The sequence below is a fragment of the Podarcis raffonei genome, chromosome 5 (genome assembly GCF_027172205.1).
Source record: "Podarcis raffonei isolate rPodRaf1 chromosome 5, rPodRaf1.pri, whole genome shotgun sequence".
NCBI classification, from domain to species: Eukaryota; Metazoa; Chordata; class Lepidosauria; order Squamata; family Lacertidae; genus Podarcis; species Podarcis raffonei.
Genome location: NC_070606.1, coordinates 74454617 through 74476287, shown reverse-complemented (window position 1 = coordinate 74476287; position 21671 = coordinate 74454617). Strand labels below are relative to the sequence as shown.

At 41.0% G+C, this 21671-nt stretch overlaps 2 protein-coding genes across 7 annotated transcripts in view; one reads left to right on the top strand and one right to left on the bottom strand.

Annotated features, from left to right (window-relative positions):
- PLS1 (plastin 1) overlaps positions 1-9408 on the bottom strand; it is a 52995-nt gene extending 43587 nt beyond the window's left edge. Inside the window, exon 1 of the mRNA XM_053390179.1 lies at positions 9117-9408. The gene's annotated coding sequence lies outside the window, so the exon portion shown is untranslated. The remainder of the gene's footprint in view (positions 1-9116) is intronic.
- A 2445-nt stretch (positions 9409-11853) lies between these two features.
- ATR (ATR serine/threonine kinase) overlaps positions 11854-21671 on the top strand; it is a 53983-nt gene continuing 44165 nt past the window's right edge. For 4 of the 6 annotated variants that reach the window (XM_053390176.1, XM_053390178.1, XM_053390175.1 and 1 more), the window contains exons 1-8: positions 11854-12006; positions 13765-13856; positions 14565-14714; positions 15370-16259; positions 16860-17050; positions 18626-18814; positions 19185-19405; positions 21494-21646. In XM_053390176.1, coding sequence (XP_053246151.1) covers positions 11948-12006; positions 13765-13856; positions 14565-14714; positions 15370-16259; positions 16860-17050; positions 18626-18814; positions 19185-19405; positions 21494-21646 — 1945 coding nt within the window. In that variant the 5' untranslated portion in view covers positions 11854-11947. The remainder of the gene's footprint in view (positions 12007-13764; positions 13857-14564; positions 14715-15369; positions 16260-16859; positions 17051-18625; positions 18815-19184; positions 19406-21493; positions 21647-21671) is intronic. The other 2 variants (XM_053390174.1, XM_053390177.1) reach the window with 2 other exon arrangements.

Here is a 21671-nt window from a genome sequence, read left to right as displayed (position 1 = left end):
TGGCTTACAGTGTCAAACTAACACTAGGAGACTCAAATCTCCACCCAGTCACATCAGTGACCTGGGGCCAGTAACTATCTCAGCATAACTGACCTCAGGGTTCCTGCAAAGATACAAATGGCAGTGGAAGCATGCATACCACTTGGAGGCTCCTTATTCGAAGAAATAAAAATATAGATGCAATAAATAATAGTAGTAGTAATTCTAGAACTTCTTTGCAGGTTATATTTGCAGCAACATCACCTGCAGAAAGGGAGCAAGTGAGCTAGACACAGGTTTACCACTTCAGTAAGGGCTAAGCCTTCAGAGGCCAGAACTCCTGCAGTGAAACTGGGGGCTAATCGGCTATTTTAAGGCCACTCCAGAAGCTAATAATGTAGTGATCAGCATAAATGTACAAAAGGTCCCAGCTTCAGAAACAAATCTTCTACTCCCAAGTGCAATGAAGTTAATTAGTTATCACAGTGAGCTTCAGGAATTTGTATTATTGAAATATCTGAAAGACATTAACAACGGTATTTATTACAGGGGAATATGGCCTTCTGTTACCCTGCTAATTCCTGGCACAATTCTACATGGTTCAAAAGATTATTAGATTAGATGACTAAGATACTATACTACAACCAAGACAGGATTTTCCGTCATGGAAAGACTTTCCGCCCACAGTATTGATGTTCTACCTAGATGTATTTGTCTGAAAGAGAATGTAATCTACATGGCAAGAATTATTAAATTAGGATACCCTTTCCACTTCTGTCATTTTCTTAACAATAATAAAATACTGTAATGACACCTTCAAAAAGCAGAGAATAATTTTAGTTAAGTATTTAAAATTTGAAAAGAGCTGGATAAAGCATTTTATTAGAGATCCTCAAAGCCCTTTAATGTGTACAAAATATTTTATGTGTTGGTTCAAGGAAAAATTGCCATAAAAGGAGAATTCCCTGGATGTCAAGATCCAGGTTGGGGACAAGTACTCTTTGGTGAGAAAACCCCAAGAGAGATTTAAAAATGGCAAAATGCACAGCAAAGTAAAGTGTGGAAATATACACTATTAGATCTTCCAAAATTTCCCATTGCCCCTTGCATAGGAAAAATCACACACACTTCGGTAAATTAAAGATTGGTTTACTTAAAAATTCTTTGAAGATCCAATCCATATGCTTCAGAAAATTGCTCAGCCAGTGAAACCTGGCTTAGTTACAAAGTGGTGGATGTTCCTAAATTATTGGTATAGCAACACGAGAATGGCTTGTGAGAGCCATGCAGCTAAGCTGGAGCAACCAACTTACACCTCTTCACACACTGAGCTGCTCCAGTAGACTGGAGTAGAACAAAGCCTTGATTACCTAGTTCCTCCCAAGATGAGGGGAACTGGACATAGCTAAGCCTGACAGTTTACTTTATGGTATTAACTCCTTCTTGCCCTAATTAGACTTTAGCAACTTGGTGATAGGACGCTTACCCTATAAGCATTTTGTGTACCACTCATTACTCTGAAAAACACTTGTAACATTCACTTGCCCATTCACTAGACTGGGCTGCAACAAGAGCCATTGTGGAGTAATGGTTAGAGTGTTGGACTAGGGCCTGGGAGACTGGGTTTAAAATCCAAACTTGACTGTGAGGCTCATTGGTTGTCCTTGGGCCAGTCACTGCCTCTCAGTCTAACCAACCCCACAGCCCTGTTGGAGGGATTAAATGAGTAGGGGGAGAAAGACCTACGTCACCTTGAACTCCTTGGATGAAAAGCTGAGATAAATGCAATAAATAAATAAATAAATAAATAAATAACGGTAACGCTACATGTGAATGGGCTGATCACACATGTCAAATGTATTTGCACGTGCTGGGCATTGATAGTGCAGCTGGAAATTTTTAGATCGTGGGCTTAATGGTCTGCTGTTATACTGGCACTTACATGAAAAAGCTACAGAGAGATGACACGTGAACAACTTTTCCCACATTAAGGGGAACTTGTTTTAAAGGTCCACACATTTCTGATCATTCATTCATAAAATACCTTAGGGGAATGCAGCACTCCCTCCTTTGGTTCCCTTATCTCTAAATGTGGCACACTTTGCTGTAACATGGGAGACTGTTCTCTTCACAAAAGGATGAGTCTTCAAATTCTATTCTGCAATCCCCTGCTAGCAGAGACAAGGAGAACCACAGAAATAGTGCACTCAGCTCTCTTGGGGATGCAGGACCTCATGTTACTCTCCCTCTCTCTCTCTTGACCTACTTTGGGAAACAACAGTAGCGGCATTGACAGGCTGTGATCAAGAAACTGCCATAGGGAGTGCACGGAGGGATCATAGTGGGGAAGTAGATGTAACAGATACAAAGAGACGGGTAGGGTGGAAACATCTGTGGTTCATAATAGAGCATGAAGCTTCTAGCAAGAAAACGTGTCTATAAATGTAAAGCTATTAGGAAAATTACAGGCTAACATTTCTAAACAGAGTGATTTTGGTGAAGAACACATTTGGCAGCAAAATTAAAGGATTCCAGAAGCAGTGATAAAAGAAAAAAGAGCTTGAGATAAAGGGAAAGGATGCTAATGACAGGGGAAAGAAAGAGTGTGCAAAAGCAATTCAAAGCAGTTTGCATGTTCAAGTAGAAATTACACATTGAACACATCTAATAATGTGAGCTGAAGGGCAGCGAGCCAAAATTTGAATTTATTTTTAAAGGACTGAATTACTCAGCAGTTCATATATAATTGTACTGATGTCAGCACATCTGAAAACTTTCCAGTGTGTACTGTGGCTTCTTTTCGGTTGAAAAAGTCTTTCACACTTGTGCTACAGTCTTAAAATTAGTTGAATGCCACTCCTCAAAATTACTTGCCTTGTTACAGAAATTGCTTATCAGTCTTGTCTGTAATTGCACTCCCTCAAAGAAAAAGATTGTACTAGTATTGAAAATTCTCTATCAATTCTTTATCAAAACCACTTAACAGTGTACCCACACTTTAATCTGAACTGCAACTCTATAGGACTCAGGCCCAGAACCCATTTCCAATACTGGGGCTCGCACTGGGACAGTGTAGGCACTCTGAACACACACAAAGGACATTCTAAGCCAGACTGTTATTTGGTACAGCAGTAGGTTATTTTAGCAGCATCACCAAAGCAACCTGTGATATTAGTGGGAGTCCTCAGAATCTGTTATAGCCAAGTACACATATAGAATCCAGTGCTTCCACATCAGGTACACTTCCCCCCAGGCTATGATTTATTGATTTATATATTACATTTATATATGTAAATGTATTGCCTCCAAGGAGCTCAAGGTACATAGTTCTCCCCCCACCCCCATTTTATCCTCACACAACCCTGTGAAGTAAGTTAGGCTGAGAGTGAGTGACTGGCCCAAGATCCTACAGTAAGCTTCATAGCTGATTACGGATTTGAACTCTGGTCTCCCAGGTCCTAGCTCAACACTCCCAACTACTGCACCGCAAGTGTGAACTCTGGCACTTCTTATTTTCCAGACTAAGTGGTGCTTGACCCTTATATCATTCTGCTGTACTAAAGTCCTACCTCTTGGATCCTGAAGAGTCACCAATATTCTTTATCCTACCCTTCTCCCAAGGAGCTCAGGACAGTGTACATTCTTCTTTCCCACCACCACCTGTTTTAATTCTCTCAACAATCCCGCAAGAATGAATCCACCAGGAGATAAACCCACTTCAGAAGTGACCTACCACAAGTTCTAAGAACAAGTGGAGGGAGAAGCAGGGTCATGCCTGATGGACATCCTGTTGGCTCCATCCACAGACCTCTTTAATTGTTGGGTGGGGGGGACCCACCTGCATTTGGTTGAATGCATATAGACTCCTCCATAGGACTGGGAACCCAAGAGAAGCAGGCACTTTCCCTACTACATGTATCCCTGGAATTCATGGGATAACATCTGAAGGGGACTATAGTGACCAGCTCAATGTCATCCAGTGAGTTTAATGAATGGGGCTTCCAAGCTGGGTTACCCTCAGCAGAGTCTGGCACTCTATCCTCACCACCATATTTGTCAGTTCATCTCTCAAGCATCTGTACTACAAACTTATATTTAGTTTAGGGTGTTTCCAAACTGGTGTTTATTCTGGGTTTGGTGCACTTCCCCCCGCCCCAGTGTCCACATCATTGGCATCAAAATTAAGTATATTAAAAAAGGATATTGACGACTACCTGTTTGCAATATCTGAATGACACATTTGCAATATTAAGCACCCATGGTGGCATCAAATATGACATCCTTAAGAGCCTGCAATTCTAGTCACAGATACTTGGGAATAAGTTTGATTGAATTCAATGAGAGTTCCAAACAGCCTTGTGCTACAGTTAGGTAAAGTGCTGAAAAAATTCTGTCACATATCTTTACTGCCTCCCCTATTCCCTCTTCCCACACAGAATTACAAGTATCAGAGTCTTCTGGGAAGAGGGAACGGATGTGGAACTAGTTTAAGTTTATTGTATAAATATGCCCTTGGAATTAATTGGAACAGCTCAAGTTAAAACCTGAAACAGCTTGTGACGCAAAATGTAGCATTCAGGTATATACCACCTTTTTGTTAAACAAGTTTATTGCTTTATTATAGTTACTGCCCAATATACAAAGCTATTAAGTAGGCAAATTAATTCTGAAAACCTGACATTGACAGTGGAACAGATTTATTTGGCCTGCACTTATGGCTAGTAATAGTAACTATATCTGGTTAAAGTTTCCTAGGTTGCCCTTCATCACACAAGTTGTTTAAATATTGCAGAGACTTAATGCATCCCTAAATCCTTCTTATGTCTTACTGACAGAATCTTCCTCTTTCTATTTAATTTTAGAAACATGTATAAGGTCAGAATTCCTCACAGTTAAAGAAGAACAAGTAGGAAACAATGTGGCAATTTTCAGCAGTAGTTAACAGGCATATTATTGTAAAAAGGATAGCCACTATTGTCCAGCCGGATCAATAAGGATCAAAAGTGAACTAATGCTCAAATAGAGTGATGAGGAATTACGTAACTCAGAGAGACACTCAAAAACAGAACATGCAAAGCTCACACAGAAGGCCAGTTTACTAAATACGCATTGCAAATATACAGTATCATAAGATAAGGGAAGTTTCCTTGCCCCTCCACCCAAAAAGTTTCTCCAGAGAAGCCGGAGAGGCCCTCCTGAACATTGTGGCATAGGCTCTGTGGGCAGAGGTCCTCCCAGTTTGGAAGTGATTCCTTCTTCCCCAGCAGCTCTGCACAGATCTTATCCCACATTGTTCAGGCTCCCTGACCCCTAGGGTTCACAAGGCAGCAGTGGGAAGGAAGGAATGAAAAAATTTCCTCCCATGAATTTCCTTTAGTTAATTTACCTTAGGATCCAAGCCACTGAATTATATTCTAGAGCTGGAAAGCATCTGGAAAAAAGGAACTAAAACGATCAAGGGGCTGGAGCAACCCCCTATTTGGAAAGGCTATAACTTTTGATGCATTTTAGTTTAAAACAAAAAAGTTATGGACATGATTGTGCTGTGCAAGATTGTGTATGTTGTGCAGAAGGTTGACAGCTTTCTCCCTCTCTCAAAATACTAGGATCATCAAATGAAGCTGAATGTTGCAAGATTTAGGGCAGACAAAAGAAGTATTTCTTTACACTGTGTATAGTTTAACTATGGAATTCCCTTCCACATGTTGCTGTAATGGCCACCAACTAAGACAGCTTTAAAAAGTGTTTAGATAGCTTTATCCTCCACAAATTTGTCAATGAGAGGTGGGTCACTTATTTCAAGCCATTATCAGCATGTGCCTAAGTCTTTGGATGATCATAACCTACATGCATATTTAGGCAGAGATCCCAAGGCAAGTTATTTGTTGCTAAGTTATCAACAATATCTTACTGAGGATGGTAAAACAAGGGAAATTTAGGCCAGATATACAAGGATGAAATCTTAATCCTATATAAATAATCAATAAGACTGTTATAGACTTCATGCAGCTACAGATAACACAAATCATTTCCTGTTTCCTATTCCATATTTCTTTTCTCTTATCCTTGCCTATTTAGCTAAATGGTTGGCCTACGTTTCACAACAGGATGAGGCATTGGTGTAATATGATAAATGCTGGCCTCCATCTCCCATCAGCCCCAGTCAGCATGACCAATCGTCAGACATGGAAGTTGCAGTTCAGCAACATCTGGAGGGCCATAGGCACCCCAGCTAAGCTCTAAACACACTCCTTTCAGTTCATCACTCCAAGTTCTAAGTGAAATACTGATTACAGGTTGTTCTGAACAGATTATATATAAACACACAAGCACAGCACAATACATAAAGCAGTGCGATCAAAGGTGAGCTACCTAGCCCATTAGGCTGACACTTTAATTACCATATATGGATGCAATTGCCAGTGATCACACTTGTTATCAAGAACAGCCAAGTACCCAAGGGAATAGATATTTTCTGAACTCTTGCAAACACATGCATCTGCTACTTCTCTTGCATATATATTCATACTTTATTGCTTTAATCGGTCCTTCCTTTAGCATAGATGAAGTAAACTAACCACCTGCATCAAATACTAATACTATACTGCTGAATGCAGGAAGTGTTAGTTTAACATATATATGAAGCTGTTGGGAACATTTAGAGATTTTTGACATTGAGTGGTATATAAATGCTTTAAAATAATTAAGCAAACAGGCAGTTATTTGAAGATTTGAGCAAGCTGTCATCTGTAAGTTGATGACAATTAATTTTATTTTTCTGTACCGAGTTAGGCGAGACTGAGCAGGTCTTGGACCAGCGCTTAGATGCTGACACTGGAAAATGAATTCTCATAATACAGAAGCCCTGTGGGCAGGTAGTTCCTAGGTCTGAAGCAACAGCTGCATAGGCTTGATGTGCTCTTAGAGCCATTGTTGTCATTAGAGGCTCAAGTAGTCTCCAGGGCAAGGACTGCCTTTTACTGTTGCTGGCTGGTTTTCCAGCCATGGCCATTCTAAAGAGGTAGAACCTTACCACAGTGATCCAAAAACTGGTAACCTCAAGACTGGACTACTGTAATTTAGTCTGTATGGGATTGCCCTTGACTTTGGTTTGGAAGTTGCAGCAAAGCTTCTCTCTGGAGTGACTTACTGCGAATGTATAACACCAATTCTGAAAGAACTGTACTGGGTGCCTATGTGCTACGAAGCCTGCTTTCAAATACTTGCATTGACTTACAACCCCTTATATAATTTGGGTCCTGGGTACCTGAGAGAATGCCTTCTTATGCTAGCCCGGAAGGGGCAAAAGAAAATACCTCTGCCACACAAGCTCCCAGTTGCTGCTACATGAGGGCAGTAGACCTAGCTTCAGAATCCAGCTAAGTAGAGGATGCCAGTCCAACCTCTCCCCTAAAACTCCCCATTTTGACAGGTGGGAATACAGGCGACAGCAGCTTCTGCACACTGTAGTGCTCTTCACCAGTGGGGTTTCCCCACTGGCAACCAAATTCCCCAGCCAGTGGAGCTGGCAGATCTGGATAAAGAGACACCCATGCCTCATCCATACCCCCTCCAGCACAATGGGTCAGAAGTTATTGTTCTGTAACACAAGAAAATGGACCCCCGAGTGCCAGTTGCAGTAACAGCTCATGAGTGAACTATTTCCTTCCTGGCCATGGGCGTGGCCGGGATTTTTGTTAGAGGGGCAGGCCCTTTGTTAGGGGGGACAGGCCCATAGTTAGCTATGTATTTTTATTGATTGGGGGGGCAGCTGCCCCCCTTGGCTACACCCATCTTCCTGGATCAAACAAACTTGTTCTATTTTTCTATATTTTCCCCACCATCAACTTCCATGCCTCCCTAGTAACATCTTCCTTCTGGTTTTGAGAACCAATGCTATCAATTCTCACAATGTGTTGTCAGTCAGCATTCAGAAAGTTAGTGTAGCATGTTCCTGAACCATATTAGATACGTACTTAAAATTGTTCAGAAAACCATAAGGATATTTGAGAATTTCCAGAATGCTTGTGTATTGGTTCTCTCCAGTCTACGGCACTGCATTAATTTTTCATACTCGCCCATTCCTATCTTATACAATAAGCATCAAGATAGATCCTGAGGTTAAGCAGCGCTCATTTCCTCTCCAAGGATCAAACACTGCAGGAAAAGAAAAGTAACACTGCTGCACCTGAAAGTCTGGAAATATCCCAATTCTTCCATATGATCTCAGACACACTTTTGATCTTTGAAAGGATCAAGGAAGGGGGGAATTGCTTTAATTCACTGCTGTAGGTAGATTTTATAGGGGGGGGGGAATCTGGGTGTGGCCAGTCATGGATGAAAAACAAATTGCCAAGAGCTCTCTCAAATGCATCCATCTTATACCCCTGAGGACAACTGGGCCACAAACACGCTGCCTTCATCTTGTTTCCAAAGAAGTAAAAGCAGCTTCAGCAGCACTGAGGAGAAGCAGACTCGAGAAGCAGCAATTACGCAGCAAATTGCATTGCAGCTCTGCCTTCATGTAGTAACGGGGACCAACAGCAAACTATTCAGGAAATATTGAAGGGCCATATATTGACGGTGTTACCTTTTCCCCTCAGGAGGTTAAAGTTTGGTTTTAGACTGGCACTTCACAAACACCCACCCAGCCCAACTGCGCTCTTGTAATATTTCTGCCCGCGAAGAATGAGAGGCAGAGAAAGAAAAGGCATTTTCTCTTATCCTATCCTGCCTGTGTAAAGGCACAACACAATCCCAGCCTTCTCTTGCTCTTCAGTTACAAGCAGAATATAAAGTTCCACTCGGTTTCGTACATGACCACCTCCCTTGGTAGGAGGGGACAGTTGTTAAAGGGAGAGAGGAGAGCTGCTTTGTAAGTCAAAATGTTGCCATCCTTCCTCACACGCCTTAGGCAACGCTCCCTACTAGGCCTGCTTACTAGACACGGGGGTTGTGCCAATTTGCAAATAGAAAAAACAAAACAAAAACTGAGCTGACAAAGCCCACAAAAGTTTCCACAATCCTAGAGAACACAAACCCGGCATTTCTGAGCAGCCGCCCTGTAGTTCTAAGAAAGGAAGGATGCAAAGCCCTCTGCCCTTGGGAGAGACCGGGGGGGGGCGCGGGAGATGTACCTGTGAGACACCCGAGGTTCTGCGCTGCTTCCTTTGCCCGCTGCTGCAACGCGCAGTCGGATTTAGCTGCAGCTCCGATTCCAGGCGAGGTTCCTCTAAGCGCCGCAAAGTAGAGAGAACACCTGCAACCGGCCGGCAGTCGCCGCACTTGCTGATTGGCAGCTGTAGCAGTCCATCGCCTTGCGTCCCCGGAGATGGGAGGCGGGCTTGGATCAGTAGAACGCGCTCTCGGCAAAAGGAACTGGGAGGGGATCTGTTGGCTTTGTCGTTATGGGATCAAATTCCAGAGATTATCAGTGTGCTTTAAAAAAAAAAAAAGAGTGAGAGAGAGATAAATTGATTATCGCAGAGTTCTGAACTGGCTACTCAGTGTTTGGTTGGCGATTTTGCACAGGTTTCTCCCCCCCCCCCGTGCAATCCATGCGATTTACGATGCTAAACAGTGCAATCCCATGCACGTTTACTCAGTGGGATTTACTCTCTAAGAGGCGGGGTTTTTTTATAGTATTGCAGCCCAGGGCTACAATTCCTTGTGTACACTTGCCTGGAAGTGGAATTACTCATGAGCCAACATAGATAAGATCCTGCTGCACCACTGATAGCTTCAGTTTTGTTAAATTTATGATGCCTGAAATAAGATTTTTATATACTGTAATATTTACTATATTTTGTTATGTGTCACACAAAGTAAATAGCACTCATGATCCAGAGCATATTTTCCCACCCGAATCTTTAAACTTGAAACACACATAAAAAGATTCTAGGTTTTCCTGCACCATGTGCTTTTATCTAGTTGTGAATTATGATACCCAGGTCCAATGAAAAAATAAACTATTGAAATACTAAGCGTAATTATTTCTAAGTGAGTATGGTTAGGATGTGACTCCTGTCCTCAACTGTAATCCCACAGGACATCATGTCTGAATATAAAAAGAAGAACAGAAATCAAACCAAGGTGTCATCCCCCTATTTATTTACATCTGGAAAGAAACTGTTTTGAGTAGATTTGTACAAGCACATCGGGGATGACAGTACCAGTATGGTTTTGGGATTATACTAGGATGACCAAGGTTCAAATTCCTACTTCCCATTTCTCAGCCTATCCCACCTCACAGGGTTGTTGAGAGGATAAAATGAAGCGGAGCTGATGCATGTTCACGCTTTGAGCTCTTTGGAGGTAAGTGGGATATACCTGTAATAATAAAAGCTAGTTAAAATTCATCCAGAATCAGTGCTATATTAGGAAGATTAAGTGCAGCTGTCACTAAAAACCATGCATCAAGAACTTCTATATGAAAGGTAGCTTAGGGTGAGAGAGAAACTCTGAGGTCTCCAACAGGATTCTTACCTGTACTCAACGTGATAGCATATATTGCTCGTTAGTTAACATGCATATTCCAGGAGGCATGGAAGGTGTATAGTTACCGTATTTTTTGCACCATAACACTCACTTTTTTCCTCCTAGAAAGTAAGGGGAAATGTCTGTGCATGTTATGGAGGGAATGCCCACAGGTGGCATGCCTACGGATTTTCCTCCTCTAAAAACTATGTGCGTGTTATGGTCGGGTGCGTGTTATAGAGCGAAAAATACGGGTACATAAGAATATAAGAAGAGCCTGTTGCATTGCCCAATGGACTATCTAGTCCAGCGTGCTGTGTTTTCATGGTGGCCACCCAGATGTTAATGCAAAGCACAGAGTCAGAATTCGAGCACAAGAGCATTCAAGAAGTTGGACCATGGAGAGATTGATAAAATCTGGCAAAAGGTAGGACCAAAAGAATTAACTGCTGATCTGCAGTATTTGCAGGCTCTTCAGATAAGGCACGGTGTGTGAACCAGTTTTGTTGAGGCCTGGGCATGCTAGAAACAGCTTTACATGCCAGAACTCAAGTATGACTCACAAATTAATTGACAGGAACACAGAGGGCTTTTCTGTCTTACGGTTTAATCATTACCAACCTCGACCCCACACCCCAAGGTGCAGGATCAAGGCCTTCGAGGGCAGAGACGGGTGTGATTTCCCGGAAGGCCTCGGATCTGCACGGCCACAGGCTAATATCTCGTGGACTCCGGTGACCTTGGGCTGGATTCAGCCAAGCCCTGCTCAGAGTAGAGCCGCTGCAATTATTGAACCAAAGCGAGACGTGTCCTTGAACTTCAGTGGGTCGAACCTGAGTAGCCCATTCATTGCATTTAAAAAATATTCTTTTATTTTTATTTTGTATTTTCAGGTCTGAAATCCCTTAAAGATGACCGAAAAAGGTGGAGTGAGGAAACACGTGTTGCTTTTTTTTTTTTTTTTACGTGCAGCCCTTTCAGCAAGACCTGAAGTCTTTTCGCATGCAGCAGTTGCACAACCCGTCAGCAGGGTTTTGGCCCGACGGGCTGTGGGACTCAATAGTGTGACTCTATGCGTGCCTACTCAAAAGTAAGCCCGCTGAGAATTTCCAGCAGTTGCCCCGGGTAGGGGGAAGCAAAGGCGCGTGCATAGAACATCACAGTGGAATTAATTTTGGTGTTGTGTTTTATATATATATGCTGCAATATGTTCTCCCTGCTTCCCGCTTGCACGGAGAAAAGCAATTAATTTAATGTCAGCCCATCGATCCCAGCGTTGTTTTGGCCGAGGAAGGTCGTTGACTGCAGCGCGGCGTCGAAATCCCTACTGCAAGCTGCCCTGCACAGCAGCAAAAAGAGGGCGGTACTAAACGCCTTTCCGGGAAGTTTGCCTGCTACCAGCCGCCGTCCTGCTTCCGCGGGAGCCATGCGAAGTCGAAAGTGAGCTGGCGGGAGTCGCGTCGGAAGAAAACAGAGAGGCAGGCGCGGCGCAATGGCAGACCAGAGCTTGGAAATGGCCTCTATGATTCCTGCCCTCAAGGAACTGGGCAGGTAGGTCTCAGGCCAACTTGCTGGAGTAGGAAATGCCCCCCTTTCTTTGCTTGCTTGCTTGCTTGCTTGCCTGCTTGCTTCTCCGGTGCCCCTAATTTTACTTCTCCCCAGGGAGCCAAGCAGAGTCAATACATTTATTGACCCCATTTTATCCTCACAACAACCTTGTGAGGTAGGCTAGGCTGGGAGAGGGTGATGGACCGTGTAATGGTAGAGAGATACTAGAGGCTTCGAACAGACCTAGCACTAAATTGCAATTCCCAGGATGGGGTGGAGCCATGACAGTTAAAACTAATATAGAACAGATGTAGCCTTCTTCCGTCCCTCATTCCTTTTCCTGCCAAGTAGCAAAACCAGTGCTTTTTTCCTTAAAAAAATGTTTAGGGGTGCTCTCATTTTGACTCAAGAAAACCACAATTTTGTAGTTGAAATCGGGGAAAATAAATACAGTAAATGGACAAAAGTACAAAGATTCACAAAATGTTTAGGGGGATGTGTACCCCTGCGGCCCTCCAGGAAAAAAAAAAGCACTGAGCAAAACGTTATTATACCTGTGGGTCTCAATGCATTAGTGATTCTCAGGAGTTTGAAGCTGGAACCCTGATCCCCAATTTTAGCTGGCAAGGAATATATGCAGGTGTCCCTTTAGTTTCCATCGTGGAACCACAATTGATCCTCCAGCAGCAGAGAAAGTGCCTCCACTTGGGGGTGGGGGAGTAGCTTTTTAGGTAGACTCTGATACTGTAATTTTATTTCCAATTACAATAATTAAGTGCTAATTACCTCCAACCCCTCCCCACTTTCCCTTGGTGTGTTCCCCAGTTTGACCAGTCAAGAACAGCAAGTTTCTGGTTATTTCATACTTAAGCTGCCTTACTTGTAAAAGTAAATAATTTAAACACCTGTCAGAACTCTTTCCACCTGCTACGGTGCTTTATTTCTTTGACTTGAGCACCTTTTAAAAAAACCCAACAGCTATATTTCCATACTAATATATAATACTTCCATCATTGGAAAACTTCACTCCCATTAATTTTGCAGTATAAATGATTCTGTTTTTCAATTATGTTTCAGTGAGATTCTCCTTGCAATACATGCCTGGATTAAAAAAACCCAGACCATTTATTCTCCTCTTTCATATTTCAAAGAAGATTTTAATTAGCCAAAGTGTGCCCTGACATGAAATAAATCTGTACCAGGCCTTTCCCTGCATGAAGTAATACTGTTATGCCCTGCTTTTGCTACTGGAAAATTGTTAGCACTTTTTACTGCCCAACTGAATGGCTGTTTTCTCATTTGACCCCCCCATCCCCCCCATCAGCTATGAATAAGCTTGGCTAACACAGCACATTTAATGTCTACTCAGAAATAGGTCCTGTTGAATTCAGTAGGGCGTAGTCTGTGTAAAGTGGGGTTACATCTACAGCCTTAGATCTAATCAATGACCCTTATTCTTTTTACCATTATGTAGAGACTAAACACAAAATTTGAAGGTGCTGCACTCCTTTGAAATGCTTCACAGTCTGATTGAGATTTAGGCATCTTGGATAACTTGGTGTCAACTGACAAATAATTTGCTGGTAAAAAAAAGAAATGGAAGTTCTTCCCCAGTAAGATTTCAGGGAAAGTTGGTGTTGTGTCTGATATTAAAGACTCTAATAGTTGCCTCTAATAGTAGTGCAAAGACTCTTAAATTGTTAAAATAACATATTTAAGCAGAAACACAGGTGCAACTTTTAAAACAATTCTTATTTCCAGGGCTACTCCAGAGGAATACAATACAGTGGTACAGAAGCCAAGACAAATACTCTGCCAGTTCATTGATCGGATCCTTGTGGATGTAGATGTGGGTAAGTAAAGGTACTAAAAATAAGGCCCCTTTAGTATTTAGAGCCTAAATACTAAAGGGGTCATATTTTGAAAATCTAAAAAAGGACAACCCCTGCATGATATCTGACCCCCATCGACCTATTCCCAAATATTGATGAGTGGGCAATTCTCAAATAAGCCTTCTGATAGAATATGCATGTTGGGGTAACTAATGCGATTCAAGTGGGGTGGGGAAATACCCTTTTGGAGTGGAATGGAAGATTAACTTTCCTCCAGTGTGAAAAAGTAGTTTGAGGTGGCATTTTAAATAAGCTTTTCACTGACACAGCCAATTTTGTTTCATATAATTTGTTACAATTACTGTATCAGGTTTTGGTTGGTGATAAATATGTGTGATCCATAGACTTGCAGCTTAGTATGTGAGTTTTAAAGAGAAAAATAATTCAGGCATTGCAACAAACCATTGTTGTGATGAGATTAAGCAAACCTGAGCTTCAGGCTTCTGTGCTACTGTTTCTCATCCTTTATGCAGAAGTTAAGTCACTGTAGCATTGAAGAAATTATGACAGCATGCTGTTTACCATGTTTAGCAAACCTTGAAAAGTATGAAATTCATTTTTAAGAATACAGTATTGCAGTTCAGGATTGTCTGTTGCAGCACAGCAAATGTTAAATTTGTCTTGGAACAGGTTTACCGTGGCATAACACGAGTCTTGTTTTCTTTTCAGTGGCTTTAGAACTTGTTAAGAAAACCGAGTCTCAGCCAAGCTCGATGATGTTGCTTGATTTTATTCTGCATATTATGAAATCATCCCCGCTTGTGTTTGTAAATATAACTGTACCTCATCAAGAAAGTCTCACTGATTCAAGCTGTATCGGTGAGTTTATTTTAAAATCCTTGGAATTCGGTATGGTAAATTACGTTGCAATAGTGTGCACCACAGGTACTGATTTCTTCTTTTCATTGACCCAGTTCAGATGGCACGCTAAACCATAATTTAGTGTGATGAGAACAAGCTGCAGTAAACCCTGGGCTTGTGCGCTCACAAACAACTTTCTCTTCTCCAGCACAGCCATGAGGAGGAGTTCAGAAGGTTTTCACTTCCATATCTGCTTAACCACAGCTTATTGTTTTGTTCGAACTGACTAACTGGTTAATTATGGTTTGTTTGAAGGTTAGACCTGGATTCAAATACTAATTTGGCAATGGATTCGCTTAAGCAAGTCACGGGATAGTTTTTTGGGTAATTAACACATATTAAAACAAATAATAAAATTAAGTTTAAAAATCAACAGAACCAAAAGTGGTCAGCAGCAATGTAACAACTCCAAACCAAACTTGGAGGGGGAAATGAAACTACAGCTATGCAAAGCCCAGTGAAGCAACACTTGTTTTACTGATCATTGGAACATCTCTAAGATGCACCATGTACTACAAGATTTGCAGCCTGCTCATGTACCAGTTCACCCAAAAGTATTCAAAGTGAGCATAGGACCGAAAATCTTAACATTTTCTCTCTCTTTTTCTTCTAGAATTTAGCTACTGGATCACAGCAAGGCTTTTGAGAATTGCTGCCGCCCCAAACTGCCAGATTTTGCACAAGAACATCAGTACTGTAGTTTGTTCCTTACTATGCCTTTTCAAAGTCAAGAACTGTGCCATATTCGACTTAATGACGAGAGAATTGCTGCATCTTCTTCAAGACCTCATTTTACTTCATGAAAGAAATGCGGCGGTGCACTTCCAGCAGGATTCATTGAGCTGGCCTGTGACTGTGAAAAGGTTTTTATGCAACCCCAATGTACCCCTGGGCTCTTTAAGTTCTGTCCAACTACAGTTAACGGGCATGAGCAATGTAGAATGCTTGGAGATAACTCTGATGCGGATTCTTACTGAGATAGTTTCTTACGTGTTTTTTAAACCACAAGATGTGACTCTTTGGGCAACAGGGTGTTCCTTGTTGGAGTACGGTACTCCAAAAGTTAAAGTTTTGAGCATGAAATTCCTAACAGAATTGGTGCAGCTAGGAGGGCCTCCAGAAGAGCTAGCCAACAGTTTCTTCTCAGTTTTGGGGGGTATGTTGCAGTTCCTCCTTGAAATGGATGCTGAAGAGCTGGAACTATATGAGGAACCCTTGTTAATACTGGTGAGAACCCTGTTTCCTTTTGAAACGCATTCCTATCGGAACATTGAGCCTCTTTATCTAAACACACTCCTGGAGAAGCTCCACGGGTTGTTTGAAGCTGATGTGCTGAGGCTTCTTCAGTCTGAGAAGATGAAAGGAGTGCTATGCCACATACTGCAGTATTTCATGAAGTTTGTGCCAGCTGGATATGAATCTGCTGTTCCAGTTAGAAAGATCTGTATTAACAGCATTTGCAGATCTTTTGTTGCAGTAGTTGGAAGCCAGGTGGAGCAGGAGGTGAGTTGTACGGAAAAAACAACAACAGTGAAAAATTTGTTTGGTGGCTTAGGTTGAAGGGCACAGATTTTAAGACGTGAGGAGAAAAATATATTTTCGGAGAACGCTCAAGCATAGGAACATAGGAAGTTGTCTCAGGCCAAGTCAAATCATTGGTCCCTCCAGCTCAGTGTTGTTTGCATTACTGTTATGGGTCTCTAAGTGATAGGAAGATTCTCATCAGTTTTATTTCATATGGTGGGTTTTTATTTCGTGTTTACAGATATCTCTCCCTGTGACATCTAGATTTCAGATTTGGTGTAATTATTTAATACGTTTAGTTGGATATATTATTTTTACTTGTCTCTGTGGTTCCATCAAAAATCGACAAGTAGTAACAATAAATTTAAAAAACCCCAATAATAAAAACAGGCTTTAAAACAGCAGACAACAAAATTATCAAAGATAAAATCAACAGCTTAAAAAGCAAATGGTACATAATATCTGGGTATGTGTAGCAAGGCAACGAAAGTATGATTTTTATGGTCACACCCACACCCACACCCCATTTCATAAAGTTCTGCAGCACTATTGAGGTGTGTCTGTGTTTATCTTCCTTAGTATCTGCTGAGTCCGCTTTATGCAGCCTTGGTGACAGAAGCAGAAGAGATCATTCAGGAGCTACAGTGTAGCAAGAATCCAGAGACATCTGATACTGATGGAGGAAGCAGCAGTAGTGATGAAGTTCCAGAAAAAAGACCGCGTCTCAGTCTATCCTTAAAGCACCCTAAGAAGTCAGCAGCTCCACCAGAGTATGATGGTTCACTTAGTAATTTCTAGAGAAATGTAGCTAATGCAATAAGCAATTGATGGAGTTGATGTGGTCTTGAAAGCCTTGTCTTCACTTCTGCTTTATCTATGCTTTCAATTAGGCTATACAGTGGATTGTTCCTGCATTTTGCCCCGTCCACATATTTTTATTTATTTTTATTTAATTTATTTACGGCTAAGCCCATAAACCCGTCCACATAGGTTGGGATACCGTGACTAGAATAAAACACAGGGATGGTTTGGGGGAAAACACAAATGCAGCAGCCTTACTTGCCAAAATTGTATAATGCTTCGCTGCGGCAGCATAATTTAGCAGCTTAATCTGATGTATTATAATGTAATATTTCCCTGCATTTTGAACATTAAGATATACATCGATTTTTAAGGAAATTAAGTGGATATATATTTTTTAAAAACCCAAACACAGTTATTCTTCAGGCTGTCAAAATGAAAACTATGTGATAATCACACAAGGTCATATGTATTTACACAGAGTGAAGCAATAAACTTAAAAAAGGGAGGAAACCAAGTAGAGTTTTTATAATGGAGCAAAAGAAAAAAAATGGTTGAATATTATCCTGATGTTGCAAAATATCACAAATGGAAACCAATTTTCAACCAACTTATTTTTCTATTATTAGAAAAACTTCTGTAATGTTAGCTTATATGCCACACTTTTTTTGACCAACCCACAATCGGCTGAAAATTGCTCAATTTCCTATGATGTATGTCAGTATATTTTTTTAATTATCATGTATCATATGGTAAGGAGTAAATATCTGGTTCAATTTAGCTACTCTAATGTTTTTCCACATTCGGGGTTATATTCAATGTTAGCCCTACTCAGAGAAGATCTATTGGGTTGTATACAATGAAATTATCTCATTAGTGTAATAAGTTCCGTTTGCACAATGCATCTCTATGTGATTCCAAATCTTTCTGGGCATTCCTCCCAGCACTGCGGAGCAGATTTGGATGGGTGGGGGGAGGCGTATAGGGAGAGGAGAGAAAGGAGGAGTTCTGTTGTGCAAGCAGAATTTCTTGCACTAATGAGCCAATTTTGTTGGATACAACCATTTTAAATTAACAGATGTTACAAACAGGTTCATTAATTTAAGTGGGTCTATTCTGAATAAGACTAACATTGGATACATCTGTCAGTTTGTACTGTATAGCATCAGTGCTTTTCCCCCCCTAAAAAATGTTTAGGGGTACTCTCATTTTCCTACTCATATTGAAATATGGCCCCTCAATGAGGCCAAACTTAGATTCACAAAATGTTTAGGGGTATGCGTCCCCCAGAATCCCCCCAGAAAAAAGCACTGTATAGCACCATACAAATTTCTTTTTAAAGGGATAGCTCAGTCAGTAGAGCATGGGACTCCTAATCTCAGGGACATGGGTTCAAGCCCTGCATTGGGCAAAATATTTCTGCATTGCAGGGGATTGGACTAAATGACCTTTGTGGTCCCTTCCCACTCTACAAATTCTATGATTCTAAAACATTCTTATTTTATAACATTATTTACATTGTTCTAAAATTTATTGGTTTGTAGCCCCGGTCCTATGAATATGAAAATGAAGAGCACACTGTGGAGCGCTATAATCAAGAAAGTGGAATCTCTCCTCTTGCTTTTGGAACAAGACCCTCTTCCGGTGGAATTTCTACAAAGCATAGAGGGAATTGCTTTAATAATTCAGTTAGGTGTCTTGTGCACAGTGCATTCTACACAAAATTTCAGCAGGTAAAATTACCGGTCTTTGTAAACTACAAAGTTATAATGACAGTGGATTTGTTGACCAGACATTGTGTACAAAAACTCACCCTGCTCATTGGTAGGTCAGCCTTTGCAATGGCTAAAAGGTATTTTTAAAACATGCTCTTCCATGTAGCTTAAATCTAGATCTTTTATGCAGGAGAGGGCTTTGAGTGCATTTTGAAGATTTGGACATGTGACAGAACTGTAAAATGGATTGTGTTGTGTAAGGATTCTTTGCAGATCTGAGGCTTGATTAGACACCGTTCTTGAGCTGTGAGAACAGCAGTTGACTGAAATCAAACATGTCATATGATTAAGCCATTTCAGTAACCAGCTGACTTCTTTTCTTTAACAGCATACACCATCAAGTTGGTTTACGCAACCATAAACATAATAATACTGTTTGGCCTTCAGAATCAGGGGAGCATGTCCAGTTAACCTGGATATCAGCAGAATTTATCATGAGAGCACTTAAAGCTTGTTGGAAGCTTTTAGATCCTGCTTCACGGATAGTTGACCTAGAACCAGTGATTCAAAGAGTCGTGAAAATAATTGATGCTTTACTTTATATGCAAGGTAAGGTGCCATTTAACGTAGTAACAGTTGTTAACAAATGATACTCTTCTGAAAAAAAATGCTGTTATTTAGCTAGTACCTAATAAAGGATAAATGGTGCCATTAGTTCTCATAGAACATTGTTCAATTTGGTTGTATACTTTTTGATGTTTTGTTTATTGTTTATGACTACCTTTGCTATGTTTGTAGCTACGTAAATTTTTATGTGTTGTAAGCTGCCTTGAGTATAGTTTTAACTCTAGAAAGGCAGCATACAAATAACATGATTGATGGATTGATTGTGTTGTCATAATTAAATTGACAATATAATCAAAGAAGTAAAGAATGGATCGGAAAATGTTGAGAATTTGCTGCAACTGCCAAATAGAATTGCTATATTAAATTGTAACGGTTCAGGAAACAGAAGCATAATAGTTTTGCAATAAGAGAGAATAATTTTGTTGAGAACACTAAATGGTTAAGGCTGATACCAGAAATAAATTAATGGTTTATAATCTTTTGAACAAAAGTATATACAATCCTTGAATTTACTAAATGGTGATGGCATTTACTACTTAGCAACTAATTTGTATCTCACTGGACAATGTAAAAATAAGCAGCTGTGGAACCCCCCCTATTATTATTATTATTATTATTATTATTACTTACTTATTTCACTCATGAAACACTTCCCATGAGGCATCCTGAAACATATAGAAACATATATAGAACAATTGCATAAAAACAAGTGTATGTATATTCACACACACAGTTTAAAACTCCACCACCACACATATAAAATCAATTCAGTTCCAGTACAGTGGTACCTCGGGTTACATATGCTTCAAGTTACAGACTCCGCTAACCCAGAAATAGTGCTTCAGGTTAAGAACTTTGCTTCAGGATAAGAACAGAAATCGAGCTCTGGCGGTGCGGCGGCAGCAGGAGGCCCCATTAGCTAAAGTGGTGCTTCAGGTTAAGAACAGTTTCAGGTTAAGAACGGACCTCCGGAACGAATTAAGTACTTAACCTGAGGTATCACTGTACAGATACTTTTATTCTGATTTGGGCCATTGGTCTGTTTAGCCCAGATCTGTCTGCTCTGACAGACAGCTGGCTTCTAAAGTCTTCAGTCAGAGGTCTTCACAGCGTAACTAGGATGCTTTCATCTTAATGTGCCAGGGATTAAATTTGAGACTTGAGGCATGGCAAGTATGTGGTCTGGCACTGTGGTCAGTGCCAATCGGAAGGTCAGCAGTTCAAATCCCCACGACAGGGTGAGCTCCTGTTGCTCTGTCCCAGTTCCTGCCAACCTAGCAGTTCAAAAGCATCTTTAAAAAGTGAGTCCAATTGTTGTGTAGTGCCTGTGCTGGCTAAACTTGTGTACATAAATTATCTGTGAGCCTGCAGTTCTTGGCATTTTACTCTTTAAGTGAAAGTGAGTAAAAGACAATGATTTTTTTTTTAAAAAAGAAGCTGTTTTTATGTGCCATTTTCCATACTATTTGCACACTGCAAAAGTTTTCTGCTAGGTTCATTTTAATATCAAGCAAGCATATTTGCTATACTCCTTTCGGTGCCTGATAAAAACAATCTTGTTTAGACAAGCCTACCCAGATGCTTATAAACCTGAGGAAATGTTAATCTGTTTTAGTATTTTAACCTTTGTTTAAACCACAGAGCCCAGAGCTTGCCGATCAGAAGGTTGGCGGTTCGAATCCCCACGACGGGGTGAGCTCCCATTGCTCAGTCCCTGCTCTTGCCAACCTAGCAGTTCGAAAGCACATCAGTGCAAGTAGATAAATAGGTACCGCTGCGGCGGGAAGATAAATGGTGTTTCCGTGCGCTCTGGTTTCCGTTTCGGTGTCCCGTTGTGCCAGAAGCGGTTTAGTCATGCTGGCCATATGACCCGGAAAGCTGTCAGTGGACAAACACCGGCTCCCTTGGCCTGAAAAGCGAAATGAGCATCACACCCTTTGACTGGACTTAACCGTCCAGGGGTCCTGTACCTTTACCTTAACAATGACATGATACTGTCATTTTATCAGCAGTGTAGATCTGTTTCATAAGCCACCTGAATTTGTGTTTGTTTTTTCCCTCCCCTAAAAGTAAAAATCCAGCTTAGCGATGAGATTATTGAAAATTTACTTGGAATACTATGTCTGCCATGGATTTCCAGCTACTCCAGTGACCCTTCATTCAAGTTGCCTGCACTTAATTCAGATCTTCTGGTATTGAGTAAACATACTTCAAGCCATTTTTGTAAGTAAAAAAACCTACATTTTGC